General features: G+C 36.3%; 1 protein-coding gene across 2 annotated transcripts in view; it reads right to left on the bottom strand.

Annotated features, from left to right (window-relative positions):
- IPO8 (importin 8) overlaps positions 1-15,065 on the bottom strand; it is a 59,893-nt gene that overhangs the window by 31,066 nt on the left and 13,762 nt on the right. For both annotated transcript variants that reach the window (XM_031443861.2, XM_064479166.1), the window contains exons 6-14: positions 11,201-11,290; positions 9,607-9,701; positions 9,096-9,180; positions 7,260-7,394; positions 5,490-5,589; positions 3,281-3,357; positions 2,872-2,988; positions 2,331-2,420; positions 875-1,040 (exon numbers count right to left, since the gene is read on the bottom strand). In XM_031443861.2, the coding sequence (XP_031299721.1) occupies positions 875-1,040; positions 2,331-2,420; positions 2,872-2,988; positions 3,281-3,357; positions 5,490-5,589; positions 7,260-7,394; positions 9,096-9,180; positions 9,607-9,701; positions 11,201-11,290 (955 nt within the window). The remainder of the gene's footprint in view (positions 1-874; positions 1,041-2,330; positions 2,421-2,871; positions 2,989-3,280; positions 3,358-5,489; positions 5,590-7,259; positions 7,395-9,095; positions 9,181-9,606; positions 9,702-11,200; positions 11,291-15,065) is intronic.

A 15,065-nucleotide genomic window follows, 5' to 3' on the forward strand; every position in this document is an offset into this window, starting at 1 on the left:
AAATTCACTTGGTCACAAGGGAAAGTTACACAGCGTAGTAGGTTCCAGGGATGGTTAGTCCCGCACAGGAAAGAACTGTCCTGCCCAAAATCCCAATAGCCCCACTGACAAATTTTAATTATACATATGCTCTGTCATCAGCATGACTAGTCAACATGAACGTGACATCAGAATACAAGTATTAAAAGCCACGTACATAATAAAGACTATGACCAACACTAACGGTGCCCATTCCCTGCCCCACCCCATCTCTAACCACCTTCCTCCCAACATATGCTTATATAATAATCAGTCCTTCCATTGAAACGTTGCTGAACAGAAGTAAAGGGCAAAGGTTTATTTGAACTTAGAAAAGAGAATTCTTCTAAACAAGGTATCTGTGTTATCACTCACTAGAAATACTCCTTAGTACTTTTGGAACTAGCAGAATCATAGAATCCTTGAGATGAAAGGAAATCTTGAAGCCATCTAGTCCAAACCCCTTAAATTTAGATACACGGAAATCTAAGCCTTGACAGATCACGTGCCTTGCCCAGGTTTACATGGCAAGTTAGTGGCACAATCAAAACTAGACCCCCAGGTCTCTGGATTGCAAGTCTGCCTAGAGTCCAACAGTTATCAACTTGTTTCCTAATCTAAAATTTTTCTGGAAACCACAGTCCATAGAAACTCCTCAAAATGACAAGAATAAACTCCTATAAAACTCTGAGGGGGCAAAAGCTCAAAACTCCAAACCCTGAGCCTTAAGACTTAGGGATTCATCTTTGTTAGGGAAGTGCACAGAACTATTTAAGAAGGCCATGTCCAAAAAGCAAACAAAATACACCTTCTAAACGGTGTATTTTTATTTTGAATTTTAACTTTTTGGCTTTACCTTGTGCCTGGTTAGAAATTAATGACTGAAGAGCAAGGGCAGCTTCAACCTTGACGGGCATCTCCTTATCTTCAATCAGGCTCTTCTTCGCCAGGTCAACCGCATTTCTTAGGTTGAGCTCATTATGAAATTTCAAAGAACTGAACGCATGAAGTACCCAGCAGGACTGTGTTATAAGAAAAAGGGAACTATTAGGACTGTGGCATGATATAATGCTGTCACACACAGAAGAACTTCTCGCTACATAAAATATCATTAATTCTACCAAGCACCATTTGTTTATTTCTTTGTTTCTGGAGAATAGCATGTTAGCCTTAGTTGCTAACTTCCGGATTTCCCAGTCTTCTTAGAAGAAAGACAGTTTTATTACTTTTAAATTGCCTATATGCAGTAACATCATTCAGAGGAAAAAAGAAAACAGAGCCAAATTTAAGTGTCTCTGAAAAAAAGAAACCCTGTTAATGCTTTTAATAATTATTATGAGTATATCTAATTTATTATTTATATGCAAAAGCAATACCAACTAATGTGGACATTCATTTACTGTTCTTCAGAGCAAATGAATGAAACATTAGTTTTCCTTATGCTAACTGGCTTAATAAACTTTATTTTTTCACTCACATAAGATACGAAAAATTATAAACCTTATATAGATTATCAAACATATATATTAAACCACAGAATCATATTATCACTCTTTTAATTCTCTGTGTGCATAAAACACAATCAACACTAATTAAATTGAATTACTAAAGACTTGATAGAGAATTACAATTCAGAGTCTGTGAAAGGTGGCAGCCTCCTTATAAAAACATTTGCATGCTCTCAACATCTCTAATCTACATTCGTCCAAATATTTCTCTAGTGACTATTATCTTCTGTTTATAAATGTTTTAGAGTGTACAAAGCATTGTTAACATATGTTGCTTTTAGCAAGATATTTTACTGTGTTGATGTAGTTATAAAAATAAGTACTAGGCTCTTGAATTAAAGGTCTATTTTTATTTCTCTATAAAATACATTGTTTCTAGAAATAACATACACTTAGAACACAAATAAATGTACACGGATTATTACTTTCTCCATTTTACTAAGGCATCTCTAACTCTTCTCTTGGAAATCATAATCAACTTTTTAGCCAAACTAGAATTGCCCTGCTGTTTTGGACACTGGAAATTAATCATCTTATGAATTAACACCGTACCGTTTCCGTAACATCAGCCTCTCACTGCAGCCAGTAAGGCGAGGGTGAGAAAGAGCTGGAATTAAGGTCCATAAACCCCTTTGTTTACTAGTTTGTTCTTTATTCAGTTTGCTTGATTATAAGAGACATGCAAATCAACTTCATTTTGCCTCAATAGGTGGTCAAAGGTCAATGTATCCAAAAATATTTAGTTCAATAATTGGCTTACAAATGAAAATTTAGAGATACATAACGGAAACACGGGAAGCTTACTCTAGCTCGAAGGTATCCCAGGTTAGACAGCAACAATGGAAACACATGGTTCTGCAGCAACAGCTCCATTTGGTCCTTGAATAAACTCTTCTGTTAGGAAACAGAAGTTAAGTTTCACTTATTGATCCCTTTTTCATATGTAAAAATCACTTCCTAATAAAGTATGCTTATTGTAAGTTATACTTTGTATACTTCTACTTACAACTTTGTAGCATTATTTGACCTACATATTTTATATTCTAAAACAACACAGAAATAGTACCGTGGACATAATTTGATACTGATTGGTCCTTCTAGAAACAACACTAAAATAATTTCATATCTCTTTTTTTTACACAGCAACAGTTTCATACTGAACAACTGACAAATAAAGAAGTTATTTTTTCAAATTAAACAAACAGATGACGGAAAGAAAACTATTTACAGTCAACCCAATCATGCAGAAAGTCACCAGTTTTAAACAATCTATTAACTTTCATATTCTCTCATTTGCCTGTGCTTCACAGTATTATTAAGTAAAATTAAATCTGAGTAGCTTAACCTTCAATAAAATATCAGCGAGGGAACCAATCACATGCAGGGCTCCATCTTTCTTCCTAGGGTCAAAGTTCGGGTCTGTCAGGATTTGGTAACAGAATGCCATCATTTTTGGTAACACCTAGAGAATCAGAAGAATGCATTTTAATCTCCATGAGACTTCACTGTCTTGCTGCTGTATTAAATATGATGCACAAATGTTCAAAAATGAGGACATTTTATTGTTTTTTATCAAGCAATTATAATTAAGAAAACCAAATATCCCTTTTCCCTTAGGAGGACAGAAAAAATATTTCTAAAGTAATAGATTATAACCACTATGATAATTTTTCAAATACCAGGGGCATTCATTAAGGGTGTCAAATCAACCCAGGCCACCTTTCAGTTTCTATTTAAAAAGAATAACTACACACCTCTTTTCTTTTCTTTGCAGCCGTGTACAACAGAGTCTGAGCTGCTGTGGTGGGAGAAGCATAATCTTCGAAAATATCTAAGATTGTAAGGGTTTAAACCATGTTAGTAAAAATACAATTACTTACTATAGATTTTAAACCTGATTGATCACTATTCCAAAACCAAGAAGTAAAACAGTCCACAGGTAACACCGGTTCACAGCATAAAAAAGCTGAAGCTTTATCGTCTGTGCCCTCATGCACAATATTTAGCAGACTCTACAGGTTGTCCTTTTAAACAATCATATAAAATAAAACAATGCATACGAGGCATATCTGTTTCACCGAGGACAGGAAAAGTACTTTATAAAAAAAAAAGTCCACAAAAATTTATTTAGTGCTTACTATATGCCAGGCACTGTTCTAGGCTCTGGGAACACAAATATGAAATAAAAAAGTTTCTCATGGAACTTACGATAGTAAGAGAAAGAAAAAGATTATACACATATACACACATACACACAAACGATGTTATAGCTGAAAACACACATACACACAAACGATGTTATAGCATCTCAGAGAGGTTAAGTAACTTGCCCACTGTCACACAGCGAGTAAGTGACCAAGCTAGCATTCATATCTAGGCTGTCTTAATATCAAAGCCTGAGCTCCTTCAGTTTTTACCAAATCTAAAAACATCATTATTAATATCAGTCAATACATTTAGAAGGAGCATTTTGTTCTTATAAATAACTGCACATGACAAAAATATAAAAAGAAAAGTAATACCATAATGGTTCTCCCCAATAATTGTCTAAAAGTAAAATCCACATATCAAATAATAGTCACTGCATTCTAGTCCACAGAAGGAAATGATTAAGGAAAAAAGGTACTTCAGTGAGCCTTGAATTATCCAGTCTCCTTTACACAATAAAATGTAAATTCTATCGATCGACACCTACAGCTATTAACTACTGCATTTTCTAAAAACTGAGATACTTTCTTATTTGATATGAAGAATAAGTGAAATAATGGTAACTTTCTGGAAGTTGCACAAATACACTGCACATTATCAAAACTCACAGGTACCACAGGAAAGCTAAACACTGAAAGAATGCCTTAAAGAAGATAGAAGAGTGGCTAGTCATTCCGCTCTATCAAAGCAAACCAGGAAAACAAAAGCATGAGGAAGGGGAGTTAATAAGTCAGGCATATGTTTAGTGACTTTCAAAAAGAAACGGTAGAATGGAGGATACGGCAGTGGTAAACACTGTTTCTCATTCACTTGCTTTTCCTGTGCTTTGTCACCAAGGGAAGAGGCACTTCCTCCCTTACTGAATCAAATAATACCAAACACCAAGCATTGTGAAAACAACATAACCCAATAATCTAGCATCTCTACCAGTTGGCTTAACTCAAGGAACTAGAGACACATGGCCTGACAAAGGGAAGGCACTTCGGCGTGCCCTGGACAGAGCTAGTCTTGTCAACTATTGATTTCAATATTCATGGAAGGCAAGCTAGAGCCACAAACTTGCAGAGGAACGTAGGGACGTGGAAGGGATGGAGAATGCAAAATAAAGCAAGCAAGTTGAAGTCTCTGCCCTCACGTAGCTTCCTTGGTATGGAAGAAACAGAGGTACACAAATAGCATCTTGCTGTGCTAAGTTCCATGAAGTGATGAAATTCAAACTGGGGATAAAAGGGAATGAACTTGAACGACCCACGCAATTCAACAGCTTCCAGGAAGATCCACGGCTAACGGACCCCCACAGAACTGGGCCACACAAGTGGGGTCACCGTAGGTAATTTCAGTCCCCTGTGGAATACTCAGCCCCTAGGATAAGGAGGCAAACTAAAGTGAGGTGCCCCTAAAATATGCAGAAATCCAAAGGATCTCCCAGACTGAGAACAATCCAATCCACAAATGGGCACCCAAAAGGCTCGGAAAGGAATGGTCCCTACAGACAAGCATCACCGCGGAAAGTTACAGACTCGCCAGGACTGCTTCCGCACCCACGAGAGGGATGCACGGAGCAGCGATTCACCTCCCACAACAAAGGCCTCAAGTCTGCTGGTCCAACAGGACATCGAGCTCTCAGGAGCTTCAGAGTTTACCACGCAAAGCAGAACTTCAGGAACTTAACAAAGGAAATCTGCTCAAAAATAGAAATTCAGTTGTTACTTCACGTATCCAGGAACTGACGAGGAATAAAATCATCTCGATTACCAAATTTCATCCTTATATACTCGTACGGGTCCTCCTGCCACAGCTCTTCGTCCTCATCTTTGTAGCACATCACAGAAAATATCACATCTTCAGAGATATTCTAAGGAGAGAAAAAAAGCAAAACAACACGTGGGTGTCGAGCATCGGCATTTGGGGAACAGCAATAAGAAGGCCTTCATGAAGTTAGTTTTCCGAACCGTCACATTCATCCTCCTGTTAGGCCTGCGCTGGCCAGAGTGAAAGCGGGAAAGTGAGAGCCTGGACGGCAGGGGGTGGGGGCATGGGTGTAGCGTTAAACATAAAATTACTTTAAAATAACAATTGATGGAAGGTATAGGGAAAGAGTTGGATGGAGACGCTATTCTTTGAAGCAACAGCAGGAATAATAGAGTTTTACTATCAACATGGAAAACACTTAAACATACCGTGATTCTTCAAGGATGAGAAATAAACATCAAGCCAAGTTTATCTTTACTAATATTATTACTTATTGTGAACATTTTTACATTTCCATTTTGATCCTAAATGTTGATGCTTCAACAATATTAAAATTTTATTCTCCTTTTTCCATTTTCAAAAACGTAATTTCCTACCATACAAATGCAGGTTTCATGGGGGGGGAATCACATTTAATCACCTCTATGTACATTACCGCTAACGCTCTACTAAGCCCTTCTGTGTTCTGACCGTTATGTATGTAAAAGCAAAATCATCTCCTATCACTTCTTCCAAAGTAAGTAATTCTAAGAGAAAAAAATTCAGCCCTAATAATCAGGAGCTTTCTTATTTCTACATCACAGCGATGTAAAAATAAGGCAGAAGGCATCGAGCAGGGGAAAAAAATGCTATCACAACTCATCCTTACTTTACAGGAACACAGTAAATAAGACGAAATCTGTATCTTTATTAATTACAAAGAAGCAGTCACTATTCAATCAAGGGGATTAGACAGATATTATTACGATATCACAGAGAACAATGCAAAAAATACAGTATTTGTGAGACCTATAGTAAGAGAACACTAAACAAATTCTATCCTGGACACAAAAGACAAAGCCAGAAGAATTTGTTTTACCTTTTAATCATCTTAGAGACAGAGAATTTAAGAATTCATAGTCTGAAAGGAAAAAAATTCAGTTCCTAACATCTTTGACTTACCCAAAATTTTAGGTATTTAAATAAGAATTAATTTATTAATGGTCCATAATTTTTCATTCTCAATTATTCTTTAATTAAACAACCATGCTGAGTTCTACCTTTAAGTAAACAATTGATATGAAAATGGAAACCTTTAGCTTCTGCTGTAGAACTTAATGATCCAAAATGAGAAATAACAGCCTTGTTTGCTCATAACTGCAGAAGAAAGCAGTCACGTATCAGGCTTCAGTTCCTGGAAATACTAGCTCGGTAGAGTCCTGGAGACTGTTTCCCAAATGCTATCACACAAAATGCCTCATGTGATCCTAGCCACCTTGGATAAGAAGGGTAGAAAAATATTATCTGACTTAACAGACGAGAAGCTGAGGGTAAATGAGATTTCAAGTAAGATCAGCTAAATCCAAGTCTTCCAACTCATAAAACTTGAAGGCCTCCCTCCTCTCAGATACTTACTTTCGAGCCCTGATCACATATAAGACCGCGCTCCTTTGAAATTATTAATGGAAACAAAAACACATCAAAAATTAAACAAGGGATTAATGACATTTACTTTGTCTAGAAAAGTTAATTTAATGAGAGAAGAATTTTGGAGAGCTGTTCCCTGACACTAACCTGTATGTGTGGCTTCATCTGCTTCCAGGTCACAGAGTGAACAATCCCTTGGTTGAGATAGTTAAATGCTTGCTGAAGCACACGGGGAGCTACATACTCTTTCTGCCTAAATTGGTCTAAAATCTTTAGCAGTACCTGTAGGAAAACAGGGACAGAAAACACAGGAGAACATAAATAATTTTAAGGCTAAGGGGAGGGGCATTTTAGGCACGACATAAACCCAGAATCCACTGAGATCAAAATGAACAGATTTTTCGAGAAATGAGTATTTTGTGAGAAGGCACACGGGCTGTTTTAATTCTTAGGTAGGTCCTTGTTATATTGAACTGAAGAATGTCTCACTGTGATTTCCAGCCATCTATCCTACTTCTAACTGGCAGAACGACTCAAAATAAGTCTACACTCTCTTCCACATACGAGCTCATCAAATAAATTAAGACTCCTGTCAAAAGAAATTATAACAGACTTGACTGAATGAACACTGAAAACACCCATACAAGCAGGAGACACTGTAAACAGATTTTAATATTTGATCAAGGTGCATTTCAACTGGAAGAGAGTAAGTTATCCAAAAAATAATACTGGGACAACTGATTAACCCTCTGAAAAAAATTCAGTTGGCTCCCTAACTAAACTTCGTACCAAAATAATATTCCCCACATGGGGGAATATTTCAACAACAATAAAAAATGAAACCATAGAAAAACTTAAAAAAAAAAGTGGAAAAATTTTATTTTATAATCTCAGACCATGGAAAGTCTTTGTAAAAATAATACAAACTGAGGAGTTTTTTTTTTTAAATTGATTTTTTTTAAGTTGTTTATAAGGAAGGAACCATGCCCAAAGCAGCTGTGACTGGCCCAAGGACCCTCAGTCAGAGGCAGCATAACAAAGTCCAACTCCTCCAGTTCCTGGTCTCCAGAGCCCGTCACTACAGCAAGCTTCTAACTGAACTGCTGAATAAATAAGAAGGGTTCTTTCAAAACATGAACAGAATTTATAAATTCTAAACATGAAGTCAGTTCAAGTTACATAAAATTCAGGTTTATGGAATTCATTCTCATATTCTTCTTCACCATAAGTTACAACAAGATATTGAATATAGTTCCCTGTGCTGTACAGTATAAACTTGTTGTTTATCTATTTTATATATATTAGTCAGTATCTACAAATCTCGAACTCCCAGTTTGTCCCTTCCCACTCCCTTCCCCCACTGGTAACCGTAAGTTTGTTTTCTACGTATGTGAGTCTGCTTCTGTTTTGTAAATAAGTTCATTTATCTAAGTCTTCTGATATAAAAGCTTAGAACAAAGAGGTGAGGTTCAAAGAAACAGAGGATAAGAAACTCATACGAGGCAGAGAGATCACAGAAGAACCCAGTCTAGCACTGCTGACTGCTACACAAGTACCTATAAACTTGAGAGGTCTGAGCCCGGGTCTAGGAAGGGGTCTGGAAGGGCGGTTCTTGTGGTAAGCACCCTGAACCTGAACGAGGTCGACTGCAGTTGTGTTTCACTTGGACACTTTGCTTGCATTACTATGGCATTTGCATCTCAGTCCTGGATGAAAGATGGAATTCACAGGAGTTCACAAGGGTTGCAGAGAGAGACTCCATTCCTAGACTGTCTCCCACAGCAACAGTGCCAAGTATGCCCTGGGACATGTGGTTCTAACCCTGACGACACTCTGTAAGACCCCCAGAGCTGCCACCTCATCCCTTATAAATATGTAATGAATTAATTAATATGCTTGCAACCTACTTTTAAATGGACAGAAATGACTTAACTACTTTCAGTAGTAACCATCCTTCTACTTAAAAAGTTATAAGTTTATTACCTGCTGAATTCCCACCGCGTAAGTTTTCAAAAAGAATTCAGAAAATTCAAAGTATTCTTTTGTGACATTTCCTGGGCTTCCATATCTTAAAATACAAAGAGAAAATGTTTAAATACTGTGAATTTTAAAAGCAAAGCATGCTCACAGGTTTAAATACTTGTTGAAAGATGCATTCTTTGGGCACAGAAAACTAACACTTTCCCTTTTTTCCACAAGCCCCAAATTGAAATCATGATAAGCTGTACTCAAGACTCTGGACCATACTTAAAATTTCAGGCAGAAATGTCATTTCTCCATTCTTTTTACAGAAGAATAGAATGATCCAGAGAAGACTGTCTACTTCATTATGATCACAGTGAAGCCTGCTTTAAAACAGAGGGTGACTTTTTGACCTCTGTGGCTCTAAAGAAAAATAATCATATACAGCAGAACATCAAGGGACCTACTTGCTTTTCTTATATCCAACACTTAGATACTAACCACAGATTGTAAATCTAATAAACAGAATTACCGCTCAAAGAGACGAGCTACAATGTGTAGCGCCCACTTCTTACACTTCCACCAGACCAGCTCAGGTCTGTCGTCCTCATCAATTTGCAGAGTCTCCTAGGAAGACAAAAGCACCCAGATAAAATTCTCACACGATGAAAGAGGTTTTTTTTGTGACTAACAAAGGTGGAATAGATGCTGATATAAATTAGGTAAGATTACATGTGAATTTCAGACTGCCGCACATATGCAAATTCTTACTTTGCAGACTGCTAGGCGGCAGTTAAATGAGCAGGCAAATTTCAACTAACCGATGCCGTTGTTCACACTTACCTCCTATCTTCAAAAGGGCCAAGTAAGTAGAGAACAAAATACAAAACACCATATCCTTTGAGGAAACTCTCTGGGATGATAGAAAAGATCTATATCGTGACTGGGGTCACAGGAACACAAGCGTGTGTTTGTCAAAATCCAGGAACTGCTAAATTCTGTGCGTTTATGTGCATGAAGTGAACTTCAACATAGTTCGTCCCAAGATATGGACAAAGGAAAGAAGACTGCACGTTTGGAGACAAGCTTCAATTTTAAATATCTGATGTATTTTCATTTAGTTAATTCGATTAGTTATTGAGTTAATTTGATAGATGAAATACAGTATCACTGTTATTGCAGATAAAAATGAGACACTATCTTTTACCTATCAAACTGGCCAACTTAGAATTTAACATAAGACATTCTCAGTCACTGCTTATTAAGGTGTAAGCCAGGGCACTGTTTCTGGAGAGCAGTCTGCGAGATCTGTCAAAGCCTTGCACAGGAAATTATACCCATTACTTTGTAATAACTGTAAATAGGGTATAATCTATAAGAACACTGAATCACTATGCAGGACATCTGAAACTAATAAAATATTGGAAATCAACTACACCAATTAATTAATTAATTAAAGACCTGTCAAAGCCTTACACACACTGCTAGGAGGTTATCCAAAGAAAATAATCATGTGCATAAAAATTTAACTACATCCTTATAGCTAAAATATACAAAACTTAAAACAACTTAAATATCCAACAAATGAAGTAGTCAACAAAAATGACAGAATATAAAAAGCATTTGTAGTCATTAAAAATACTTAGATTTTAAGGGGAAAATCAATTTCTAGATAGTACCTATCTCTACCATTTTTACAAACAAAATATGGTTGTTCCTCTTGACAAATTTCATTAATGCTCCTTTTTCTGCAAACCCTTTAAAATCACTTTTTAATAAGATTATGTCAGCATACCTTTTTAAATCACTTCTTCCTATAAAGATTTTGTAATATTTCTTGTATAAAGAAAAAAACATGGTTGTACATAAACACAGAGAAAAAAGACAAGAGGAATAAATACTAAGTTTTAAAAATGCTTATCATTTTTACTAGGATTAAATATAGTAATTATTTTATTAAGTTTGCTTATATGAACTTTCTAAAAATGAATATATTTGATTAATTATCTTTATTACAGTCATAATTTTTTTTTTCCCAAGTAGCAGGCTGGGATAATACATCAGTCTACCACAAATGTCCCAAACCCAAGTTTTCCCCATTGTTAGGAACAGAAGCCCTTTCTTACAGGAGGAACAGTCCTGTCAATAATAGTTCGGAAGATCTCCATCCACGCTGTCATGGTCTGGTTATTGACCAGCTGAAGAGGCAATGCATACTGAAAATAAAAGAATAACAATATCAGACAATAATTTCTCCCCTCCAAAAACTCAGTAAATTTACCTACATTGAAAAGTTGAAATATATGAAATGGCTAACATTTGACCATGAAAATAGTAATATCAGATGGTTCAGCCTAAACTCTAACTTAAAATAGGTCTATAAGCCTATGTATATAAATTAAATGTTTAAAACCTAGACATACATGCCACAAATTATTTCTCTGGGCTGATTTTTTTAAGTAAAAGTAATAATAATAATACAGTAAGGAATCATTTATTCAGCAGGAGACTCTAGATAAGCAATTTTTTTTTTATCATTTACCCCTTTGTGCGTCAAACTTTTCATTTTGCCAGCTTTATTGAGATATAATTGCTATATACCATTATGTAAGGTTAATGTATACATGATGATTTGATACACATTATGAAATTATTATGATAAGGTAACATATTACCTCATATAATTATCTTTTTTCAAGGTATAGTTCATTTACAATATTCTATCAGTTTCAGGTGTACAACATAGCGATTTAATATTTTTACAAGTTATATTCCATTTAAAGTTATTACAAAATAGCTAATTTCCCTGTGCTGTACAATATATCTTTTACTTATTTATTTCATACATAGTAGCATCTTTTAATCCCATACCCCTATCTTGACCTTCCCCTCTTCCTTCTCCCAATTGTTAACCACTAGTTTGTTCTCTATATCCATTAATCTATTTCTGTTTTGTTATATATATTCGTTTTATTTTTTTAGATTCCACATATAAGTAATAATACAGAGTATTTGTCTTTCTCTGTCTGACTTACTTCACTAAGCATAATACACTCTAGGTTCATCTACTGCTGCAAATGGCAGGTTTTCATTTTTTATGACTGAGTAATATTCCGTTGTATATATATACTACATCTTCTTTCTTCATTCATCTATTGACAGGCACTTAGGTTGCCTCCAGGTCTTGGTTATTGTAAATAACACTGTTATTAACACTGGGGTGCATGTATCTTTTCAATTTAGTATTTTTGTTTTTCCAGAATATACCCAGCAGTGTAATTGCTGGATCATATGGCAGTTCTATTTTTAGGTTTTTGAGAAATCTCCGTACTGTTTTGCATAGTGGTTGCACCAACTTACTTTTCCACCAACAGTGTATAACAGTTCCCTTTTCTCTGCATCCTCACCAACATTTATTGTTTGTAGACTTTTTGATGATAGCCATCCCTGGCAGGTGTGTGGTGATATCTCATTGTGGTTTTGATTTGCATTTCTCTGATAATTAGTGATGTTGAGCATTTTTTCACGTGCCTGTTGGCGATCTGTACATCGTCTTTTGGAAAAATGTCTATTCACATCTTCTGCCCATTTTTTAATTGGGTTGTTTGTTTTTTAGATATTGACTTGTATGAGCTGTTTATATACTTTGCATATTAACCCCTTATCTGTTATATCATTCGCAAATATTTTCTCCCATTTAGTAGGTTCCTTTTTTGTTTTGCCAATGGTTCCCTTGTTTGTCTAAAAGCTCTTAAGGTTAATTAAATCCCATTTGTTTATTTTTGCTTTTATTTCCTTGTCTTAAGGAGACAGATCCAAAAAAATACTGCTATGATCTATGTCACAGAGTGTTCTGCTTATTTTCCTAGGAGTTCTTTGGTTTCTGGTCTTACATTGAGGTCTTTAATCCATTTTGAGTTTATTTTTGTATATGGTGTGAGGAAATGCTCTCATCTCATTTGTTCACATGCAGCTGTCCAGTTTTCCCAGCACCACTTATCAAAGAGACTGTCTTTTCTCCATTGTATATTCTTGCTTCCTTTGTCAAAGATTAATTGACCATAAGTGTGTGGGTTTATTTCTGGACTCTCTATCGTGTTCCATTGATCTATGTGCCTGTTTTTGTGCCAGTACCATACTGTTTTAATTACTAAAGCTTTGTAGTATAGTCTGAAGTCAGGGAGCATGATGATGCCTCCAGCTTTGTTCTTTTTTCTCTAGACTGCTTTGGCAATCCAGGGTCTTTTGTGGTTCCATGTAAATTTTAGGATTATTTGTTCTAGTTCTGTGAAAAATGTCATTTGTATTTTGATAGGGATTGCATTAAATCTACAGACTGCTTTGGGCAATATGGACATTTTAACAATATTAACTCTTCCAATCCAAGAACATGGGTTATCTTTCCATTTCTTTGTATTGCTTTCAAATCCCTTCATCAGTGTTTTACAGTTTTCAGAGTATGTGTCTTTCACCTCCTTGGTTAAGTTTATTCCTATATATTTTATTCTTTGGATGCAATTGTAAATGGGACTGTCTCCTTAATTTCTCTTTTCATCATTATCTTTTTTTGTGGTGGGAACTCCTTTTAATGCCTTTAATGAAAATCTCTACTTCATGAAACACTCAAGAAACATTTCTTCCCAGCACTTTCCTCTACACTGTGGCACGATATCACGGTCCACTGTATCACACAGTGCGGATTCCACCCCACACTACACCGTGAGCTACGGGAGATGAGGCACAGTGCCTCTGCATCCCTGCATTCCAAAACCTGCTACATGCTGAGGACCTAATGGAAGTAAGAGACATAGTCCCTGTCTTCACAAAGCCTACACTCTAGCTGGGGAAACACACATTTAAACAAGGAATTACAATATGGTGTGATGAACAGTACAAATAAAAGCAGCACCGTGTTGATAAAGGCACCCAGGAGGACCACCTAATACAGCCTGGTAATATCAGAGACAACTTCCCGGACGAAGTGTTATGCAAGCCAAGTCCTAGAGAAAGCACACAGCGACCAGGGCATAAAGGGGAAGGAGAGTCTCAGGCTGAAACACGGGACCATCAAGGCTTTCCTGCATGACTGATGTGTAAGGTACAAAGCTAAGTATGGCATAAGAAGAGGCGGGAGACGAAGGAGTCTATAGCCCACGCGAAGAAGTTCACACTTTGTTCTAAGGGCGGTGGGGGGTCAGTCAGCCTTAAGCTGGGGAACAGAGGAGGAGCAGACTCAGGGCTAGGAGAAAGTGACAATCAGTTTCTTTTTCGACAAAACAGTTCTGAAGTATGTATGGCACGTTCAAGTGCCCTGTACACAATAAATATCTAATAAATGCCTAGACAAAGTCAATTACAGCATACTTTTCAAAACATACATTTTTCTGCCTCTTCCCAAATTGTCAATCACTTTTACTTACATTATCACTGTATCTGTGCCTCTTAAAACCTTCTCAATTTCTGCTTCCAGGATTCCCAGCTGAAGAGTATTACTACAGTAGCATGTAATTACCAAAATGGTCTAAAATGTTGAGGGTTTTTTCACTGTTTTTTTCAGGCTTTTAATACATGTTGAGAAAACAAAAAATTTTAGATTTTGCCCCCTTAGCAAATCAAGGTAGAGGCTTTAGGAAGACTGTTTCATCAGCCTCTGTTTAACTTCCTGATTCCTGGCTATGCTTCTCACAATGGAAGAGAAAGTCTGGCCTCCGAATAAATGAGGCATTACTACATCCAATGGCAAAATATCTCACTGAATAAAAAATGTTTGCGTCAAAGTGATTCTCCTGAGGAGGACGTCTGAACAGAAAAACAAAAATACATCTTTTCTTGGATGTGCTTCCTTCCTGCTTCCCCATCTCCCAAAAAAGGCTGAACTGAAAAAAAATAAAGTCTTCCTTGGACTGTCACTACTAAAAGTTTAAAAGATGAGGCTAAAAATATAAATCTTTATTAAAGTGAAATATTCTGAAAGTACAAAGTACAAAGGTA

The sequence above is a fragment of the Camelus dromedarius genome, chromosome 25, assembly GCF_036321535.1.
Source record: "Camelus dromedarius isolate mCamDro1 chromosome 25, mCamDro1.pat, whole genome shotgun sequence".
Taxonomy (NCBI): Eukaryota; Metazoa; Chordata; class Mammalia; order Artiodactyla; family Camelidae; genus Camelus; species Camelus dromedarius.